Source organism: Seriola lalandi, unplaced genomic scaffold (assembly GCF_002814215.2).
Source record: "Seriola lalandi dorsalis isolate HSWRI2012SDOR001 ecotype SW California unplaced genomic scaffold, Sedor1 jcf7180002052699, whole genome shotgun sequence".
Taxonomy (NCBI): Eukaryota; Metazoa; Chordata; class Actinopteri; order Carangiformes; family Carangidae; genus Seriola; species Seriola lalandi.
The window spans coordinates 694-23,802 of NW_019523252.1; the positions used below are offsets into that span (position 1 = coordinate 694).

General features: G+C 40.9%; 2 protein-coding genes across 2 annotated transcripts; both read left to right on the forward strand.

Annotated features, from left to right (window-relative positions):
- The first annotated feature begins 2,879 nt into the window (after window positions 1-2,879).
- LOC111650685 (actin, alpha cardiac muscle 1) lies at window positions 2,880-6,440 on the forward strand. The gene is made up of 7 exons (XM_023400607.2): window positions 2,880-2,967; window positions 3,504-3,642; window positions 3,913-4,237; window positions 4,332-4,493; window positions 4,790-4,981; window positions 5,851-6,032; window positions 6,111-6,440. Exons 2-7 carry the CDS (start codon window positions 3,514-3,516, stop codon window positions 6,252-6,254), a joined length of 1,134 nt encoding a protein of 377 aa, XP_023256375.1. The 5' UTR covers window positions 2,880-2,967; window positions 3,504-3,513; the 3' UTR covers window positions 6,255-6,440.
- Window positions 6,441-7,846: 1,406 nt separating this feature from the next.
- On the forward strand, window positions 7,847-11,125 carry LOC111650683 (gap junction delta-2 protein). The gene is made up of 2 exons (XM_023400604.2): window positions 7,847-8,331; window positions 9,055-11,125. The coding sequence occupies exons 1-2, from the start codon at window positions 8,261-8,263 to the stop codon at window positions 9,896-9,898; spliced, it is 915 nt and encodes a 304-aa protein (XP_023256372.1). The 5' UTR covers window positions 7,847-8,260; the 3' UTR covers window positions 9,899-11,125.
- Window positions 11,126-23,109: the final 11,984 nt, after the last annotated feature.

Below are 23,109 nucleotides of genomic sequence, written 5' to 3' on the forward strand. Positions count from 1 at the left end.
TTAAAAAACGTCATAGTATAGTAAGGCATAAAAAGTCATAAAAACATCACAGTATAGTAAGGCATAAAAAGTTTAAAAACATCATAGTATAGTTAGGCATAAAAATGACAGTATAGTAAGGAATAAAAATTTTAAAAAACGTCATAGTATAGTAAGGCATAAAAAGTTTAAAAAACGTCATAGTATAGTAAGGCATAAAAAGTCCTAAAAACATCAAAGTATAGTAGGGCATAAAAAGTCATAAAAACGACATAGTATAGTAAGGGATAAAAAGTCATAATATAGTAAGGCATAAAAAGTCATAAAAAACGACATAGTATAGTAAGAAATAAAAATTAAAAACAAATGTTATTGTATAGTAAGGCATAAAAAGTCATAAAAACATCATAGTATAGTAAGGCATAAAAATGACAGTACAGTAAGAAATACATTTTATTTTTAAATGTTATTGTATAGTAAGGCATAAAAAGTCATAAAACATCATATTATAGTAAGACATAAAAACAAAATAGCATAGTTAGGCATAAAAAGGAATTAGAATCGGCATTCAACCTAATGTGCATGTCTTTGGATTGTGAGAAGAGGCTGGCCCCATAAATAAATCATAGTATAGAAAGGCCTAAAAAGTCATACAGTAAGTCATGAAAAGTCGTAAAAAAGCCATAGTATAGTAAGGCATAAAAATGTCATAGACATAGAAAGCCCTCACCTCTGGATTTCAAACCCAGAACCTTCCGTCTGTGAAGTCACAGTTCTAACCACCCAGAACTGTTCTGTCCAATAACCAAATCATAGTATAGTAAGGTATAAAAACATCATAGTTTAGTAAGGCATAACAATGTATAAGTATAGAAAGGCATGAAAACATCATAGTATAGTAAAGCATAAGAATGTCATGGGATCTCTCGACAGAAATTCAACTGATACTGTGATATATCCGACATTTTATGTTTACTCCTGCTGTGATAGTACCTGAACGCACTGTGAAAAAAGAAAGCCAAAGATAAAGAAGAAGAAGAATGTGATATTTTGGCACAAGGGCAAACTCCTTTCCCTCTTGGTCTTAACATCCCTGTTCTCCACAGACAGACTTAACTAAACTCTGATCATAAAATGTTAGCATTATTTGAGTACTGGGGCAAAGGATGTTTAAAGCAGACCACAGCCTACCACTCATTACATAAGACCAAAACAAAGAGTCACACAGTGAAGGTTTATGGCTCGGGGTCGGGTGACAGCAGCATATGATTCATGGCTTGCTGTGCCCTTTTGTCTTGTCCTCCTTGTGGTGGGACCATCCACTGCTCTTAGCCAATGTTTCTCTACAGCCTTCAGAGCTTGCTCTCTGTCTGTTTCAAGCAAACCGGCAATGTCATTTCCTATGTCTAGTTCTTTCCTCAGTGCAGGAATAAAGAAAGAATATGGCACATGTCACAACAAGAGATGTTCCTTTTTCCTCATTGTTTTGATGTTGGGAACAACAAATTATATCAACATTGCTTTTGATTCATCCGTAAAGGTTTCTTACACGAAGGAATACATTACCTTGACTTTTATTACATAAAAAGATAATCATTAATCCAGTGGTTGGTGTTTAAGGTAGTAGTATGTGTTCAGACAGTGGACGAGAAATATGCCAAGGAGAATAAAATCTCTGCCCTGGATAACCTTTGATATTATACCTAGGCCAAAGTATTTCTCTCTGCTATTGAGCGTGTACTGTGTGTTCTAGTTTAAATTTTTCTACTGAAGGCACTGAAAAAATGTTTTAGTGTACTATATATTTTGTATTAAGATTTCTCTCTAACAGGTCAATAAAGAAAAATATGCTAATGCAAAACCAAGAGAGCATGAATTTTAATAATTTCACAATTTTTCATATGCGGACACAGCATGTTGCATGGCCACCACATCAATAACTTCAAAGAAGCTCATTATAATAATGAAAACTCATTGATTTTATGTAAATGAAATATATGAATGCATCGACAAAAATATCCTCTCTTTTGCCATATGGTGAGTCCAGTGGGGTACTGTCGTTTGGGAATGTATGTGCAGGCTTTGCATGACATTTAATAAAACAGTTTTGACTGGGGACACACTTAACACCAAACTAAAATGGGAATGTTTGGTCTGCAGCAGTGGCTCCTGTTGAAACAAATATTGAAATGTGGGGTCTGGAGTCAAACAGCTGCTGACACCAGCTGTGCGGCACAAGTGGTCCAACCATTTGGTACTGTAGGGCTACATGTGTCCTGCCAGTCTCATCTGATCTGAGAGATTTCCAGAAATTCAGATACAATACTAATGGAATATAATATATATTATTTAGAATATAAAATCTGTAAGTATTTAAGATTCATCAAACCCCCTGTTTTGTCAGTTACAGCAGATGTGGCTTGAGTCTTTAACAACGTTTTGTGAACCAAGCAGGTCCTTAGGGTTGCAGCAATTAGAAATAAAGACAAAGAAATGTCTTTTTCTGTTTAAAATCCATTGATTCAACTGATTGAGGCGTGTGTCCTTCAATGAGACGTCAGTTTTACCTTTTTTAAAACACTAATATTAAAGGAATAATGTACTGACAATAGATGCCAATATGTTATACTCTCTGTATTATTCACTAGAGTAGACCTACCACAGTGACAATGGGATTTTTCAGTAATACTATAGTGATTTATCAGTACGGAAAAGATCAAAAGCAAGCCTGTCATTCTCTCTGTGCCCTCTCCAGTGCCCTCCATACATGGGTTGCAGGCACAGATGTCTGCCTGGGAGTCCCCTCTACTTGTCATGCCATTCATGGAGTGGCTGTTGTTAATGGGGCAATGGGCTACCAAATATGGAGAAGGGGTCGCACTGCTCGGCCCTATCTCACCGACACTTGTCGGGGTATAAATTGGCTCAACTTGACATTTCGCCACCCCTGGTTTACACACTCAAGATCCAGCGTCTGGTGCTGATCTGGTGAGTATCTACAGGGGCTGACCAAAGGAGGACTAAATAAAGCCAACCAGTGGATTTATCACAAGCCGATGGATACAGGATTTTAACAGGAATGACTGTCACTTCTTTGACTAACCAAATGTCATCATCTAACTGTAACAGATCATGTCAACTCATCAGCATGTGGTTCATCATCTTTTGTTTTTCTTTTGTAGATTGTGGATAGCTTTTGTGAAAGACTAAAATCGTACTAACTTTGCACAGCACTAATGTCAGTGATGCAGCAAAAAAAAAAAAGTTCTAACTGCTAACCCATTCCTATTGAATAACATAAGACTTATATAGAATGTAAAACGAGCATCAATCACTATGAGCTATAACTTAACTCCGCGGGTTGCTTGTCCACAAAAAACGACCTTGTGTGTGTTGTTTGTTGTGTCTGTCTAAGAGAAGACAATATCTTCAGTCGCCGAGTTCAAAACAGACAGGGAATTTCATTACTGGATCTAATATTGCCACGGTGTGTGTGTGCGCGCGCGCCTCCGTGTGTGTTCCAGAGCTGGCATCATGTGCGACGACGATGAAACTACAGCCCTGGTGTGCGATAACGGGTCCGGCCTGGTGAAGGCTGGATTCGCCGGTGACGACGCACCTCGCGCCGTGTTCCCCTCCATCGTTGGTCGCCCCCGTCACCAGGTAATGTAAACTGCTCATGTACTCCACAGACGTGTTAAGAGGATGAGCTTGAGCTTCACTTAAAACAATGGTTTTTGATGAGGGAAGCCCATGCGTGCGCAATTGCGCTGAAAAATTACGCATCCACATTTTAACTGACTAACGGAGGAAATCAGACTATTATGTTATTTTTGAAAACACAGTTCAATTCTGTAGTGGTAATGTTGATCTGTGATGATTAGTGGTAGTTCTCCCACAACATTAAAAACTCCTGGTCCTTGATGTTATCAGGGCGTCATGGTTGGTATGGGCCAGAAGGACTCATACGTCGGCGACGAGGCTCAGAGCAAAAGAGGTATCCTGACCTTGAAGTACCCCATCGAGCATGGCATCATCACCAACTGGGACGACATGGAGAAGATCTGGCACCACACTTTCTACAATGAGCTGCGCGTGGCTCCAGAGGAGCACCCCACCCTGCTGACAGAGGCTCCCCTCAACCCAAAGGCCAACAGAGAAAAGATGACCCAGATCATGTTTGAGACTTTCAATGTCCCCGCCATGTACGTGGCCATCCAGGCCGTGTTGTCCCTGTACGCTTCTGGACGTACCACAGGTATGACGCATTCCCCAGGTGTGAAAGAGATTTAGTTCAGCTATAGTAGTAGTCAGTTAGTATATGAACTAAATATTTACGTATTGATCCTTAGGCATAGTCCTGGACTCCGGTGATGGTGTGACCCACAACGTGCCCATCTATGAGGGTTACGCTCTTCCTCACGCCATCATGCGTCTGGATTTGGCCGGTCGTGACCTCACAGATTACCTCATGAAGATTCTGACTGAACGTGGATACTCTTTTGTCACAACTGGTGAGTAAGGATTACTTGTACATCCATACACACATTTTTAACACCGTCATACACCACCCCAAACACACACAAAAGAAAAAAACAGAGTAATTTCTTGCTGTTTCAACCATCCTTCTGCATCATAAAATTAATAGAAAATTGGAACACTACTACAAACTCAGTTGGGGAAAATAAATTGCAAACCAGGGGAAGAAAAACTTATCACATATACTGTATAATAGCAGTAATCGCTTTTCTTACATGTTAAATGAGGCACATGTGAGTAACTTCACGTTATACAAATCTGATCCCCCCAGCTGAGCGTGAGATCGTGCGTGACATCAAGGAGAAGTTGTGCTATGTTGCTCTGGACTTTGAGAATGAGATGGCCACGGCCGCCTCCTCCTCCTCCCTGGAGAAGAGCTACGAGTTGCCCGATGGTCAGGTCATCACCATCGGCAATGAGCGTTTCCGCTGCCCGGAGACCCTCTTCCAGCCCTCTTTCATTGGTGCGTAAAAGCCACCGCACAAACCCAATAACTAATTTCTCAAAACAAATGAAATTACAATTTAACTATAGTGTCTGGCACTAATAGGCAACATTTTAATCAAGTGATGTGATACCATTAAGTGTGAAAAAGATTGACTACTGAATTTATTTTACACCACTGCCATTGTATTTTCATTGTGTTTATAGTGGAAAGTAACTAAGTATATTTACTTAGGTATCATAGGCTACTTAAGTACAATTTTGAAGTACCCATTTTACACTACATTATAATTCGACTACACCATATTTCACAGTGAAATATTGTACTTTATACTCTACTAGCCAACATTTATGTGACATGCAGGTACTTTAGGCACTAGTTTCAGCCAGTAGCCAGTAGCCGATCATGAGTAGCTACTTTTGAAAGGAGCCAATCTTGAGTAGGTACTTTTACTTTTGTACGTAACTTTTTTTACTTTGACTTTTGTAAGTACATTTTCTAGCGATAGTTCTGTACTTTACCTAAGTAAGATTTGAAGGTTGAATTTTCTATCGTGATACTTTCAACCAACTTCTTTTACTTGTAAAGTAAGTAAATAAGCTCAGAGTAAATCAGAGTAAACTTTGGCGTGGATGGTGTTTATTGCTCACATTAGTGGTTGGCAGCCGGATTAGGATCACTAACTGAAGGTCACAGTTTATCCACCTTAGATTTACCACATCATGGTCGATAAATAGACATGAGTAGGGGCTTATTGTTCACATTTGCGCCGCAGAGCACGCAGCTGCTGGCGGAGCTGTCCACTTCAGCACCTGTTGGGACAGCTGACGGTGGTGTCAGATAGGGGGGTGTTAAAATTCACTAACTTGGCCGCTGTGTTTGCACAGGCATGGAATCTGCGGGCATTCACGAAACCACTTACAACAGCATCATGAAGTGTGACATTGACATCCGTAAGGACCTGTACGCCAACAACGTCATGTCCGGCGGCACCACCATGTACCCTGGTATCGCTGACCGCATGCAGAAGGAGATCACTGCTCTGGCCCCCAGCACCATGAAAATCAAGGTAACTTTGACTTACTGTTGAACGACTGTAACATTTCTAGGAGCAGATTCCCAGATGAACATGTGTGTTTGTGTTTAGATCATCGCCCCCCCTGAGAGGAAGTACTCCGTGTGGATCGGCGGCTCCATCCTCGCCTCTCTGTCCACCTTCCAACAGATGTGGATCAGCAAGCAGGAGTATGATGAGGCTGGACCCTCCATCGTCCACAGGAAATGCTTCTAAGCACCAGACTGCCTACTCGTCCCCCTTTCCCTTGATCTCTTCACCCTTACCTCCTCCCTTTTTTGCCAATTTATGGCTCCAAAGCAGAAATTCGTATATTGTTGACAAATTCTTTGTTTACACTCAAGTGCAATTTATATGTGGATATGTATAGGTTTATAAATAAACGAGAACCGGGACTTCTAACGGAAGAGTCTTTCATTCTTTCTTTCTGTGGAAATAACAAGGACCTGGTTCAGGATCTATAACAATCTCTCTCTCTCTCTCTTTTTCTCTGTCTTTCGAAAGCAGCGGGGCTCTGTCCTCTCGTCACGTGATGGATAAGTAAAGGTTATTAAAGATTTGAATTAGAAAAGATTACAGTGAGCGGAGAGGATAAGCCACCTCACGAGAAATTAACCTCACAAAGTTTCACTGACTGAAAACACCACTGTCACGTGATCGGTAATCCCCGTTTCTCAGGTTGGACATGAAGCTCACACTCCCTACCTGCAAACCTACCGGACACATTTAGCTAATAACAATAATAATTAAAAACATATTATACTTAAGGAGACACACAAAGTGATACTAATGTTGATAATCAGGTAACGATTTAGTAACAATTCATTATGATGCATCGCTTTAATTCAGTGGGCTGTAGTATTTGGAAGAGCAAAATTACAGCGTGTCAGTCTATATGCATGAAATTTAACGAAGCCATACATTCTAGTTCAAAAGGACAATCACATAAATAACTATGACTTCCAATTGTCCCACACCACACAATAGTCTAATATTAGTGTACACACACAATGCAACACCATAAATTGATCAAATCTCAGAGCAATATGTAGGGCGGGGTCACATATTTTGTTTCTATTTTTAAACCTCCACACAGACAAAGAGGGAGAGACAGACAGGCAGGCAGAGAGACGGGGGGGACAGGCAAGCAGGCTGCCTTGTAAAGCGATTAGTAACTCGGATGGTACTTTCACTCTGTCACTGCATCCAGAGCATCATCTTTGCCCGAGGTGGAAACAACAGCTCTACCAGCCAGGCCAGCAGTCTGCGACATGGTGAGGGATACCTCTGGGTATGCGAGGATATCCGCTCCAAGAGAGGGAGATTAGGTCTCTTTATTAAACCGTCCATAGGCTTTGGTTAGATGCACAGAGCAATAGGTTTGGTAAAACTGTGTCATATGCTGCATAAGACACACGTGTTTGTAAATCTCTCAATATCACTGATAACTTCAAAACACAGAGGAGTCACCTTGACCCTTGCGCCCAGGGCAGGTTGCATCCACAAGCCCTGTCTGGGGAGGATGGATATTGTTATGTGGTGCACATGAGGTTGTGAACTCAGTGAGTTGAGTAGCAGTACAATATAGTCTGATTCTCACGTGGAGCCACCCATTTCAAAATGTATAAACTGGATGTACTGTAGGCAACAACACTGGACACAATAGTCCACAGGAGTGTCCACTGAATGGCGCACGCTATATACAAAACTGAAATATTGAAAACCAGAAGCCCTGGTACTCCTAGCTGCGCTCCACCGACCTGTCTGCGCGTATGTGACGCATGGGAGGGGGCAGACTACTTAAAGGCGGATTAACGCTGGCAAGACATTAAATCCAACCTCCCTCCATCCAGACGCAGCGCGCAGCCCATCAACCTGATCTGAAGATCGAAAATAGGAGGGCTTATAGTAATCAGCCCTTCAGACTCCCATGACAAGGAAAAGTGTGGAAACGTCGTGGGAGCGCTCGGCACACACAGCAGGACGTTCACTGGCGTTGCGCGCTCAGCACATAACCCACCAGATAGCGCGCAGAGAGACAGAGAGAAGCGGGGACGGCAGCAGCATCCCGTGACGGATGCATTTTTTAGCTAATATCGGAAGGTTTGGAGACTGACACCAACGAGAGACAGAGAGAAGTAGGACGGGAAATAACGCGCTTTTTTTTTGGAGGGATTTGAACAGAGTACTGTTGTGCCCTTGTCTTCTCCGGATGCTCAGAAATGGGGGAATGGACTATACTAGAGAGGCTCCTGGAGGCTGCTGTCCAGCAGCACTCTACTATGATAGGAAGGTAAGATGATCAACAAAAACCAAGAACAACCGAAGAAACGCAGCAGCCTCCAGGATCGTCTTTAGCATGGTCCCCAGTCCCCCGTTTCTGTGTTGTGCCTCAAGGATCTTCTGTAGCATGGTGCCCAGTCCTTCGTGTCTGTGTTGTGGATTTTTCTGTCTTGTTTCACAGATATCCTTCTTTTTGCCTACCTCTACCTAAACGAGACGGCTGACTAAAAATCATTTGGCAGCTGTCTCTTCAGAACCTGGGATGGTGCTGCAAAGTCCAAACAGCCAAAACTAAACAAAAAAATCATGTGTCATTTCATGTATTCATTCATCCACTTATCCATTTGATGTGTGTTGGTGAGTTTGAGTGGTGGTTGTGCACTCTGGGGTGGCAGAAAGAGATTGGGCGATGAGAGTCGGCGTAATCACCTCTCACCATTAACAATGATCACACAGGTACAGTCAAAGCAACGCCGATTGCTTAGATGTCATGTCAGCCATTAAATCACAAAACACATACAACACTGATACACATAACAAGCAGCACATAGCGTCCTCATCCCCAAGAGCGTCCTGTTTCAGAACTGGACAGCTCCCTAAATCCAGCACACCAGAATTGGATTCTGAGCGCTTCAGCCACCGAGGCAGCGCACAACCCAACCACATTTGGTGTCAGTTAACACATATATCTACACTTATTTTCACATTGTTTGTTTGTGTCCTTGCTTTTTAGGATCCTACTAACAGTGGTGGTCATCTTCCGGATTCTAATCGTAGCAATAGTTGGAGAGACTGTCTATGATGACGAGCAAACCATGTTTGTTTGTAACACCTTACAACCGGGCTGCAACCAGGCATGCTACGACAAGGCATTTCCCATTTCACACATTAGATATTGGGTTTTTCAGATCATCATGGTGTGCACCCCGAGTCTTTGTTTTATCACATACTCGGTGCATCAGTCGGCCAAGCAGAAGGAGCGGCGCTACTCGACAGTCTATCTGACACTAGACAAGGATCAAGATTCACTGAAGCGAGACGAAAGCAAAAAGATAAAGAACACCATTGTTAATGGAGTACTGCAAAACACTGAGAACTCCACCAAAGAAGCCGAGCCGGACTGTTTAGAAGTCAAAGAGATCCCTAATTCGGCCATGAGAACTACAAAGTCCAAAATGAGGCGGCAGGAGGGCATCTCCAGGTTTTACATCATCCAGGTGGTTTTCAGAAACGCGCTGGAAATTGGCTTTTTGGTGGGTCAGTATTTCTTGTATGGATTCAACGTCCCGTCGGTGTACGAATGTGATCGCTACCCCTGCATAAAAGATGTCGAGTGCTACGTCTCCAGACCCACGGAGAAGACAGTGTTCCTGGTATTCATGTTCGCGGTCAGTGGGTTTTGCGTGGTGCTGAACCTGGCTGAACTCAATCACTTGGGCTGGAGGAAAATCAAAACGGCCGTGCGAGGTGTGCAGGCTCGGCGGAAGTCCATTTATGAAATCAGAAATAAGGACTTGCCGAGGATGAGTGTGCCTAATTTTGGCCGCACTCAGTCTAGTGACTCTGCTTATGTGTAACACATGAGGAGGAGGAGGTGGAAGGTGTGAAAACATGTATAAAAATGAAAAGAAAAAAAAAACAACAGAAAACCATGATGGACATGATGGACAGCTCCGCACGCCTAAATTCGTGTCATGACTTCAAGAGTGGGCAGATTTTTTTGATTTGTTGGTCTTTTAAGGACTTCATGGCAAGCGTGGATTACACGTTTGTTTACTTATTTATTATTGCACTGATGCAACTTTTTAGTAACGTTTATACTCTGTAAGATGCTAAATGGAGACCATGTTAACGTGTTCACATATTTACTCTTTGTGTGGGCTGTTCTGCTGTACTTGAAGAGAGTAAATGCAAAAATTGCACTAAGAGGTGAACACTTGAGAGCCTGACCTTATATCCAAAACGTGCTACTGACCTGACGGTGTTTGTAAGACATTTACTTTCCACCTGTTTTTGGCACCAACCTGATTAAATGGCACATACACAGTGGTTAAACGGACAAAATCTACCATCCAGATTTATATATACATAGATATATAAATTCTTACTGACTATGGTTCGACCTAGTTGAAATACATCAGCGTAATTCATGTTTTTTTTTTGTTGCCTGTGTTGCACCACTGACCTTAACATATGTAACCATTCCATTGCTTTATAGCTGACTTGCAAAACAGTATCTGGTGAATTTGCTGCAAACGCTAACGTCTGTGACTTCCTTAATTTATAACACACCAAAGCGCCCACTGCTTTTATTTGTGAAGTGTTTTCTTGCTTTTGTGTAATCAAGTGCCATACTTGTATATAAACATAATATATATGTATACATATAAATATATAGATATATAATAATCATCATGAAAGCTGATTCCCTGCTTGGATTATGCTAAATGCCGCCCAATTTTTTTATTTGCTTTAAATGTATTTGTTGTGATTTAAATGAAAAGAATATCAATAATAATAATAAGATATACAGTTTTCTCTGTTTTATTTTGCAAATGACTGGAAAAAGAAATGAAGTGCTAGTCTTTTTTTATAAACATGAAGGAAATGATCCCAATCAAAGCTGATCAAAACTGAAAAATAGCACAAATTGAGATTTTTATCAAAGAATGGGCAATAGAAATCTGCTCTGGTGCTACAGTTTTTCATTGAATGGTTTTAAATGTAACCGAACAGACCAGAAAAAAAACAAACATCTTTTTTTTTCTGTGGAAAATAAAAGTGGGATTCGTGTACACCAGAAATGTGTGAGGTGCAGTACTTTGTGTCTGCTACTCCAGCTTGTGTTGACTGACCTATCACACAGATATATATACAGTATATATATATATATATATATATATATATATAGATCCAGTGGAAGTTTTGCCTTGGTGCAGTGAAGACATTAGCCACACCCACTCTGTATTTAAAAAAAACCTACTGCAGGACACACCTTGTACAAGATCTCATCACTCTGCAATGTGTTGCAATACTGATACTGCTTCCATGAGACACATCAATACTTATGCTCCATAAGAGAGTGGCCTAAGGGAACTTTTAGTCTATATGGCATGCATCAAATCAGACACTGCCTCCAGCCCTTACAGTGAGCTATTCATTCGCAGGGTCTCACTATGGACTTAGTTTGTGACTTTCCTCGTACTCTGCAGGAATGACAAAAAGCCGATCATGGTTCTGAATACTGAGGGGGCTGCCCTTTCTTGTGCCCTGCTCATCCCTTCTTCACGCATTTGAGAAAAGATGAAAGAATGCAGCTTGAATTGAGGGTAAGGTTGTGTACTCCTCTTGAAGGTCAGATTGAAAACAAAAGATGGGGAGAAGAAAAAAGAGAAGGTGCACAATGATATGCCCACAAAAGAAGGAAAGAGAGAAAGCATGAGCGAGAGAGAGAGAGAGAGCAAGAGAGAAATAAAGACACAAAGAGATAAAAATGAGATATTTGCAGCTGACCATTGCAGGTGATCAGGGGAAGGGCTGGTCTTCTCATGATTCCCCTGCCAGGATGACTCTGCAAAGCCAGGAGGAATCGAAGAGCAGCGGCACCGGCACATCCATCTCCAACTCAGCAGGGACCCGAGATTTCTCCCTAAGTCATGAACTTGAAAAAAGAAAAACAGAAGACAGAAGAAGAAGAGTTTGTCAACTTCACTCTGATGCAATGCAGTGAACGCCTTTATGCATCTTTGTCTCCCTCTCTTTTTCCTCTTGCTCATCCATATCTTTTTCAGCGATTCAATTGCTCCAACATAAAACCTTCAAACTAGGGTTCAATATTCACTTAAAAGCATCACAGAAATAAGGGAAATTAATAAGTTAAATTCACAAATAAGAAAAAAAAAATAATGGAATATAACAAGGAATTTGATATGTCTACTGTACCTTTACAGTACAGCGTTTAAATACAACTGTCATCATTTTTGATGCTTTGGTAGTTTTATTTCAACCTGGTTTCAAACTCCAGCAAAATGGCAAAATTATTGGGGTATGTTCCAATGCAATTATGCATGCTGTCATGCATTTACATCATGTGAGTGTTGCAGGGCTCAGCAGAGATTACACTGTACCTGTGTGTCTGCACTTTTTTGCAGTCATGACAGCCAGGTTACAGGCGGCATAGAGAGCATTTGGCTGGTAACATGAAAAATACACATGGCAATTCACTCAGTTTCAGATTTACACATTTAAGACTATGCAAATGTACTGTTTATAGTGATTAAGTAATCTCAAGGACCTGTGCATTCATCAACTGGCCCTCTGACAACTGCAGCAGAACACACCAAGGCTGCACGCAAGCTATTTTAAGACTACAAGGCAAAACACTGCAGGAACACCTCCAATTTCAAGTGATTCAAGGTGCTCAGGGTGAATGCAGGGATTTTTAGAGCCATAACCCACCCCCATCTTTAATGCGAGTCATCAACAAAGAGGCACCCTTATACAGAGGGAGAAGCCTTCTCCCTGGACATGTACTGTGGGAGAGGAAGGCACTCAGCTCATAAACAGACAGCTTTTTTTTTATGATCATTGTGGGCCTCCATATTGTAACACTGTCCACCTTCATTCAAGATAGAAAAGTCTTATGCTACACACATTAATCTGTAGAATGTGTGGTGTTATTTTATTTTGAATTAAATTCCCCATTTTCAGAAAGCAAGTCATAGTCAAAGTGGCTGATGAGGCTAAAGTTTCAGCATTAAAACTGTGTGTTGCAGTACAGTATGTTTTTATGTCATATCACCTCATACCATAGGTCTTAACCTTGGGCCACAATTTGTAAAGATTTTGTCCGAAGGCACCTGATCCAAAAGTAATCGCAGTGTTTGGCACAGAACAAGAGGACAAAAGAAGTATGTTTAGTGATGTGGAATTGCAGATGGGATATATCCTGACCAAAGTGTGTTTTTATTCGAGGGACAAGGCCAGACTGGCACAGGTGAGTGATGGTGCTGGAGCACTGACATCTTTATTAACAATCATGGCAGCCACCTTACATCATATTGACAACTCCCCTAGAATAAGGTGTTAGACGAGGACAGTTGCCTCCAAAAAAGATTCCAAAATACATACACAATCAACTCAATCATTATAAGACTCTAAAAATGTGAACATTTTCACATGATATAGTGTCTATTTGTCTATGCGTTTGTGTTGGGACATAATTATCATTTGTGACTTTTATAATGTTCTCCTATTATTCTATATTTAATTAAAAGTATAAACCTGCTCAATGTAAAAACAGAAAACAATATGTATAAAGATATTGTTAAAATACTGAAGACAGGAGGAAATTCCTACAGTACACACCCCTGTTTTCTTGCAGCATACTCTGCTCTGTGTGGCCTCGCAGAAGATTTTACACATTTAACCACAACTTTCACCTGAGAGTGAATCCTGCAATCCCTGTGCCCCAAAACAAGCACACCCTCCCAATTTCTCCTCTTTTCCCAATCTAAAAAGAGAAGGCTGGCTCCAGGGGAGCGCTGCTTTAAATCTGCCTTTTGCACAGATTACTGCATGAAAGGGGGAAAGCAAACAGAAGAAAAACAGTGAATGCGGGTCTTTTTGATCCACTCAGCCAGAAGCAATGAAATTAGCCTGGTTACCGCAGCACATATGCACGGCATAGTATGGCATAGGCAGATATGGCAGACATTGAAACAGAACACACTTGATGTTTGCACCCATGCGAGGGAGGAAGCAGTAACGCATTTTCACAGTGTAACCAAGTTTCTAACTTTCTGTCTGCCAGGGGAGCAAAAGCATCCACAGTGTTCTGGCTGTAAAGTAGCTTTCTCTTTCTCCAGCCACAATAGTTTCACCCCCACCACTCTGCTTTACAGCTGCTCAAAGAAGCAGAACACCAAACTTTCATTCTATGATCTGCGCTTTGGGTGTTTTGTCTTTAAACTACCCCACTTTAATGAAATCTTCACAATACAAGGACAAAAGGACAGAGAACATTAGACAGAGTCTGCACAGAGGGATTTGGCTGGCTGGTTTGGTTGGTGGTGGGGCCATATTGGCCCATACAAAAGGATTTGGTAAAAAATAAGAGCTGCTGGCACTGATAAAATATACCTGACAGACCTGACAGCAGATTAATTTCTCATCCATTTTTTAATGTGACCCCAGGATTAAGAACATTAGCGGATTATACACAGATTTGTCAACCAGAGGTTCACAGTGGGACAGCCAGCACCTGTGTGAGGACACAATGCACCCAATCCCAAAAACCGATGTAGTCCTCTACTTTTGAGCCAGGTAGGTCAGGTTAAGATAGAGTTAGTTGGGATGAAGCTATTTAAACCTTGAGAAAGAGACCAGATTACTCTCTTTATTTGTATTTTATTAATTATCTTATGTAAATTCAGTATTTTTTGTTTAGAGGATGCAAGCGTTTATGAGCCGCAACCTATAGGATACTACAGCTTTTTGCCATAATGCACCAACTGTCAAACTGTTAAGTAGTTTGTCATTAATGCAAAGCAGACAGCGCCAGACCACACTGCAGCAAAAACAAAACCTAAACAATTTCCTGCTTGTGACATCTTTAATTTCCCTCCAGGTGACAGCTCATTCTGACACCTATTGCTTGTTCCAACTTTCTACACCCACTCACCTCCTCTGCATTCCCTAATAGCTTGTACTACACACAGCCCATCGACCCTGATAAATGTTTAGGTTCTGCACCATTACACAGCCAATAAAAATCAGTGGCTGGCAAGTCTTAATCGGACACAGTGGCGTTCACCAGCCAATTGGACTTGTACCGATATCGGAGGCAGAGAATAGCAGAGTGCTTAGGAAGATGGAAGAGACAGAGGCAGAGGTATAGAGATATTAATTTACAGCAACCCACACTGAAATGTAATCACACACACAGAAGAATATGAATCACTGCTGTGTATTATAGAGACACACAGGGATAGAAGATAATACCCATCTTGTAAGATTCACAGACCACCGTTTAACTTGATGAGGAAGCTGCTGCTATAAAAAAAAAAGAAAAAAAAAAGAAAACCAGTAATGACATGCAAACAAAGAGAAAGAGAAACAAAGAAATTATACAAATAGCACTACTTTGATGGTGAATTCAGATGTTTCTAAATCCCAGTGGAAGTGTGAGATTACACAGTGTGGGTTGGTCTCACTGACTCTGCCGCTGCTGTTTGGTTTAGAGATCATCTAGTCGACCTCACTGTGGTTTACCTTTGGACTCTGCATGAACCGCACACATTGCTGTCTGATTTCTCTCAGCTGATTTTCCCTGAGTATCTCTATTGCCCCTTCCTTCCCTTCCTTGCCCTCCTGCTATTAAATCTACCTCCCTCTTTCTCGCTCCCTTCTTCAGTCCTGTCAGTTTCACTACCTCTCTCATCTCTTTCTCTCTCTCCCTCCTTAGTGTGTTCCTTTTCTCTCCCTTCTTAACCTCTCCCACTCCTTCACCCATCCCCCCTCTCTTACTCTAATGTGATGCCAGTTTGCCGTGAATCACATGGTTGTCATTTTACTGAGCTCCAAAGAAAGGTATGAGGTCACACTTTACATTGCTGCTTTCAGTCTTATTGATGCAGCACTTTTTACAAACACCACGGCTGGGTTTTCAACCAAAGCTTATAAAATAGTATGGTTGGTGGATTCCAGCTAAATCTGGTTTTGCTGTTATAGCAAATGCATTGAAAAACAACACGGAAATTTTGAAAACGTAAGCAAGATTAATAAAAGTGAATTCTGCAACATGAATCTATAAACTGCAAAACAGAAATAATTAAATTGTGTAATTAAAGTGTGTCATGAAATACTATAGCGCCTTAATTTAGACAAATGTCTTTTCTATGGAATACTGACATGAAAATAAATTTGACAATGAGTCCGACTCTGCCGCATAAATCTGAAACAGCAGTGTGTCATTTTTGTAAAGATATCCAACCAAAACAAAACAGACACACGCAACAGCTAAAATATGTTGTTCATGCTCCTCTACTAGACAAGAAACAACAAAATGACGCATTACAGACAATATTTGGTGAATGGGAGAGGGGCAGACACAGCCCGGTTACTCTCTGCTAGACTCATTTGTTTCTTCTTGCTCTCTGTGATAACTGAAATACAGCTAAATTTACTGTTTACGCTCATTTACATATTTGACCCGGGGAGTATTCTACAGTAAGTTTGTTAAGATGTTACTGGTTGGATGCTGACAGTTGATGTTGTTGGAACGCTTTATATCGTAAAGTGTTGAAAACTAACCCGAACTAAAACTGCAGCTAACCTCCGTCTTTGTCTCACAAAGCTGTTTAATACAGGATTGTTGTGCTGGATTGCTCTTCTTTGTTTTTGTTCCTGCTGCAGTGTAGTGTTTTGTGATGCTTCTTGGAATCCTTTCTTCTGCGAGAGGATTTAAAAAAAAAAAAACTATCTCATGGAAAAAAGTGTTTGAGAGCACTCAGCCAGTTCCTGTAACATTCAGAAAAAATGTGTTTCCTCTAGTTTAGTCCCTGAATATGTCACTCATTTAACACTCATCCAGCACAGTGCAGTAAATTATCTGTAGCCTTGTCAGTATCAGACTTTTGTTTAGGATTCCAAACACGGGAACGACACATCTCACTGATCTCAGAGCAGAAACATGGCAATATAACTCCAAAGCATCCCCATCCCATGTGGGGTTTGTTTGTTTAAATTTTTTAAAAACAAGCCTTTTGATCTTATACTCCCTGTGCATGTGAGCTCTTGAGACAGCTGAAACATGACTCAAAAGTTTAAACCTGTCACATATTCATCATCAAAACTCACAGAGATACCAGCATCCTACATCTGTCTGTTAGCCTTAAAACTTTATATTGAAATCTCTGATCTTTGTGCGTCTTGGCGATATGATGCAGATGGTAGCGTAGTTGCCTGTCAGCTATGAACCACAAATACTCCCAATAGTGTGTCAGAATGCAGCATTTGCCCAAGATAACCTATGATAAGACATACGCACACACACCAACACACACACATATGCTCTACCAACGTTTCCCATAAGCCTCCAAGCACACATGCTGAGCTGCTCCTTTTCTGAGTGTTTCAAATGAAAACAGGGCTGCCGGGAGATTTGTGTAGAAACGTATGCTGCTGTTGGTGTTGCTGAGGCGTTAATTAGACTGAGAAATCTTGTCTTAGACCCTCCCTCCAAGCCGTCCAGTTACACACACACAGACACACAAAACACCTCCCCCCACGCACCAGAAATCCAACTGTGTGTGCCAGAAGATGTCTTAGCCGTAAGCCACTTGAAATGTGTGCATGAAATTCCAGTCGATCAGGAGAGATCAATCGTAATCTGACTGTCATAATTTTCTCTGATGAAGCTGGTGTAAATTTGTGAGTTGGATCACAGCTGCCGGGCTTTGGCGTGCAGCAAGTGTTGATTGTGTTAATGATTCTCTGCTTTCTCATGCCAACTTGTCTTTACAGCCAAAGGTAACACCGCCATGATTTCATATCATAATTAACAGGCTGGATTTGGATGCTACAAGAACAAAATAGTGAAGATGAGATTCAAATCGAAAAAGAAAGCATAAATATTACATAATAAAAGCGTAACACTTGTCAATGAATTTCACTTTTAAGCGACCGATTTCAAGAAACGGTCATTTAACGATGCACATAACGACAAAGCCAGACCAGTTAAAACCACTGTTAGAGCAGTTATAAAGATAGTTGCAAGTCAGGAATCATTACAGGGGTGGTAGGACCAATGGGGACCTGCACAGGGCTAGCGAGGGCAAGGGAAGGTACTGTAACTTCAGGGTGCTGATGCAGTGGAATCCTTAAAGAAATGGCTTAATGGTATTGTGGGATCAATACAACAGCAGTGAACAGATGGGCTCTACCTGGTGAAGATCAGTTTCTCCCGACTTCAGCCGATTTATGTTTTCACACTACAACAAATGTCTGTCTTTGGAGGTAATTCTGTCTTAAAACATCTATTTTCTGCCAATGAGGCGAGATAAGTCCATCTCGATCCACTACAGCTTCAGTCATCCCGTCCTTTCATAACGATAGCAAACGCAGTTCAGTCTACAGTTGAAATGACAAATTATTGATAGCAACATCACAACCCACTGTGAGGTGCGGTACATACTGATGATGTATATGAGTTTTTGAAAGCAACATATGGCATGTAGGAGAGGAGGGACAATGTAGAGGAAGATGGCTTTGTTTACCGTAAACTGCAGTGATCAGTGGTGGTAACAGAAACACAATGTTCAGGAGTTAAAGAGGTTAAACAAATTGATGTGTGGTTTTCTTTTTTGGACTCATGATTCCACTTAAGTATGGATGATATAAGTCTCTGAATATATACAGTACTTTGTATGTATGTGTGGGTAACATTTTAATAAGGTAGATTCTGCCCACACAACTGCCTCTTACTATATAGGAGTTTGGGTCATGCAGGAATAAACAGTGACTATAAGTTCCTTCAGACATTTATAGATACTGACCAAATGCACCTTTCTGAGAAGCTTTTGGCAACTGGTTTATATTTAATTCAAATCACATTTTAATAATGTACTGTATGACATCAATGATCCACTAAGCATTAGGTAATCACATGACCTAATGCCAACTTCATTTATCATTTATCAGTATTGATGTTAATTCTGTGTCATTGTGTCACTCAGTTGCCAGTTTATTAGCTAAAACTAATGCAGCATTGCAGTACAATACACACACTGCAATACAACATTGCAGCACTGAATCCTAACTACAACAAGTTTATAATGCTCAGCTTTTATTGGAACTGTCATACAGAGGTGTTGGTTCAAGTGTATGATCATTTTGGAGGCTGCAGTTTGAAGTGCTGCTGAACGGTACTATGTCATACTGACAGGTGTTTCTATTATCCATTTATAACAGTGACGGTTAGGCTAAATAATAGAAACATCCCTCTGTATAATGCAATACTCTTCAACAGCACCGCAAATTACAACCTCCAAAATGATCATATAGTTGAATGAACACCTCTCTAAAACACTTTCGACAAAAAACCTCATGAAGGTAAGATGTACTGCCACTCTGTTGAATTAGACTGCAATCACGTTAGCTAGGTGCACCTAATGAACTCACGTTGGATCATGACATGAAATCCATTAGCCATGCATTTGCATACCTTAGATACCAGTAGAATTATTTATGTTTGCACTTCATTTTACTGCATGATAGCCCAACCATTTCGAATATTTTCTATTTAACATTAACTTTCAGACAACCAAGCGCATAAGATGACTAAAAATCTATTCTCAGTTTGTATAGTTTGTATATTTTTTTTCCTCTTTCTGTCATTTCCTTGTTTTACATCCACTGCCATGTAAAAAGAGCTTGGTGTGGTGCCTCCCCAGTGCAGTGAGAGCTGCTCTGGCTCAGACTGGTCTGGGAGCTCTCCCATGGCCTTAGGAGGCACAACTGGAGACAAGCTGGTCTCCCTCCAAACAGAGATTTGGGTTCACATGACCTGAGCGAGCAGCTGTCCCCCACAGTCCTCCCCTGCAGCACCGCACACTGCAAAATGGGAATGTCCTCTGTGCAAAAGCTCTGCTCATGTGCAAGCCATGATTTGAACAAAGCAGTGCCCAGAGTTACTCTCTCGCGCTTACACTTACACTAAAAAACGCGTACACGCATACCCACGCACACGCACAGTAAAAGTGTGCCCAGCCATCATGGACGGAACACTGTGTACTCCTCATGTTGACATATAGGACTATAGAATCTCCTCATGAATATGAAGTGCTGGTTTGTAGCTTGCCAAGTCATTACTGAGATTGCGGTGGAAGCTTTTTAAACAGCCAGAAGGCATACAAACCTAAACCATCTGTATTAAATCATATTTTATATAGTAATCTGTTCTGCTTGGGTGAACATTTTCAGTGCAAACATATTCAACAAAATAGTTTGAATGAAGTTGAATTTTCCTTGCTGATTGAAATTTAAATCTCAGAGTATATTTCTATAACACTGAATATTTTTAACTAATTAAGCAGCAATCAAAGTTCAATCTAGAAGAGAAAACATTCTGAGTTATTACAAGTTTAACACTCAGCTTCATCAATAGTGTTTGGGTGTGGTCCCATCAGATTAGATTGACCGGGCGGTCTCCCTCGCACAGATAGTAAGAACAGTAAGAACCTGATTATCAAAATCTACAGGACCTTCAAGGCTTTCAAACAGTTTAAGTGTGACATTTTTAAATTTTGTGCAGTGGAACAATACGAGTCCTGGTAAGTGGTCACAGATGAACAATTCTAGTTCTACAGCTGCTTGCGTTCATTCCCTTATTTCTCTCCTGCCACTCCTGTTCTCCGTTTTCCCCTCACCGAGGAAAGACTTTTAACCTCTTAGACATGTACAGGATATTAACCACACCATGTATTTGAGCTGGCCATTGTCCCATGATTGCCTGCAAACAGTGAACAAGCATGCCACATACTGAGTGCAGCCTACAGTACCCATGGGAGACCGTCCACTGTCAACACCTCTAACAAACCAACAGTCCATGGATATATCGCCCTCCACTTCCTCTAAATCCTAAACAGCTGATTCATGTGACAATCAAAAACTTCAGCAGCCATCCCGCCTCGTGGCCGCTGTAATGCCACACAGGAAAAATTGATGCCGTCTGCATTTGAGAGACAGGAGCCATCAATTGTACTCTCTGTGTGTATGTACAGTATGTCATCTCAGCTAAAGGCATGTTGTGCATGTGTGTGTGTTTGTAAGGGAAGGGGGTCTGGAATTGGATATCAATCAGAGATGCCTTTCCTCCCCCCTCTCTCTCTCTCCCTCTCTCTCCTTCCCTCTCTGTTTGATTGCCTGGGCATGAGGGAAGGTTTTAATTATGTTTTCTTTTATTCAAACGATTAATCCTGGAGCACAGTGCACCAGGGTTCCCCCTCGGGAGACGTCACACATCTGGCGAAAACTGTGCTATTATCATCACTCTCTCTCTCTCTGGGTTACTGGAACTCTTTTCTTTTTCACAGATATATATGCAACCACACACAAATAGTCAAAATCCAGTCGACAGTATTTATTTAATACTGATACTAATTTTCTGAAACCTTTCTTTTGTCATGCTCAGCAGTAATAATTTTTGAATTAATTGTTTAGAGTGTAAACTTTCAGTTTCATGGAGCCCAAAGTGACATCTTTAAATTGATTGTTTTGTCTGACCAAAACCCAGATATATTCCAAATGGAGAAAAGCAGCAAATTGTTACATTTGCAGAGAAAATGTTTAGCATTTTTAGATGATGAATGACTTCAATATTTATCAATTATCAAAATGGTTTAATAATAAAACTAATGACAGATTCACTGACTAATCATTTCAGCAGTAAATATATTATAATTAGTCAATATTTGCAAAACGTATGTAAATTGATGCAATGCGTAGACCACATATATTGATATATATATATATATATATATATCACAGTATTTCCTCAGCTCTACAACTTCTTTCACTGGAGTGGAAGCACAGGTCAAGACCACATACACTTACTTTATGAAAATGCTCAGTCAATCCCCACTTTGCACTGGCCGCTCACATCACTGAAATAGAGTGTGAAATTTCTGCTCAAACATTCATGAGTGCAGACCTGCATTACATCAACTCTGTACTTCATCACGGGTGCTATGAATCAGAACAAAGCCAGAGTGAAGGAAATTTAAGGAAGGGGAAACGGGAGACAAATCCTTGAATGGGAGACAGAGACAAAAGAAAATGAAAGAATTAGAGAAACAGAGAGAGAGGGAGGAAAAAAAAAATTGGAAGTTGAGGGAGCGGCATATGAGGCCACTTGCATGTTTCTCTTAGACTGCTGTCTCCTCCAGCTAGCCAGACATGACTTCACCTCAGCTTCCTTGTTTGCAGATATGACCTCACTCATGCAGACAGAGCCTATGCCATCCAGCATTAGCTAGAAGCAGCCAAACACTTTAATGCAAGATGCTCCGCTCCTCTGCGGGAACCTGCAGCAGTCATACAAGCTGTTTCCAGCCTTTGATAAATCATGCAGTGTTTACTACAACACAGGGTACAACGGAGAAACCTAAATCCCCAAAAAGCGTTTGGGATGATCCTGAACTGCATAATTCATCAGAGCTGAGGTGCAACTGTGCTCCAGCATGTGGATGTTTGGCTGGAGATGTCTATCTTTGCACTTCCAGAGCTGAGCCTTGTATTCATTTAAAGTGTTGTTTTACAGAGTTTGTAAGTACTCTGCCAAAAAACAGCTCAACTGTGTCATATCCCATTCCTTTGAGGTTTCAATCTTTGGCTTTTCACCTCCACACTTAAACAATTTACTACAGTTTGGGTCTTATTTTCGTGGTTTGGGCAAAACTATGTGCACATAGAGCTACGGCAAGTGTGCTAGGTCAAATGTCAAAACCAGGACGTTGTTCTGGAAACTGTGATGGGTGTTTGCAGTGCATAGATTTGTCTTTAAACCCTGCACAATCATCTAGGGATGTCACCACACCAGAAATTTGGTAGTTGGTACCAATACCATTGAAACCATTCCATGATTCTCGATACCAAATTTGACCACAGCACACACACACATAGCTCTCCATATAGAGAGTTTGCAAGGAGTACTTTAAATTGACTAACATGGTCTGAAAATATCCAAAAGTTAACTGGTAATGACTTTAGTCTACAAATATTATGATCT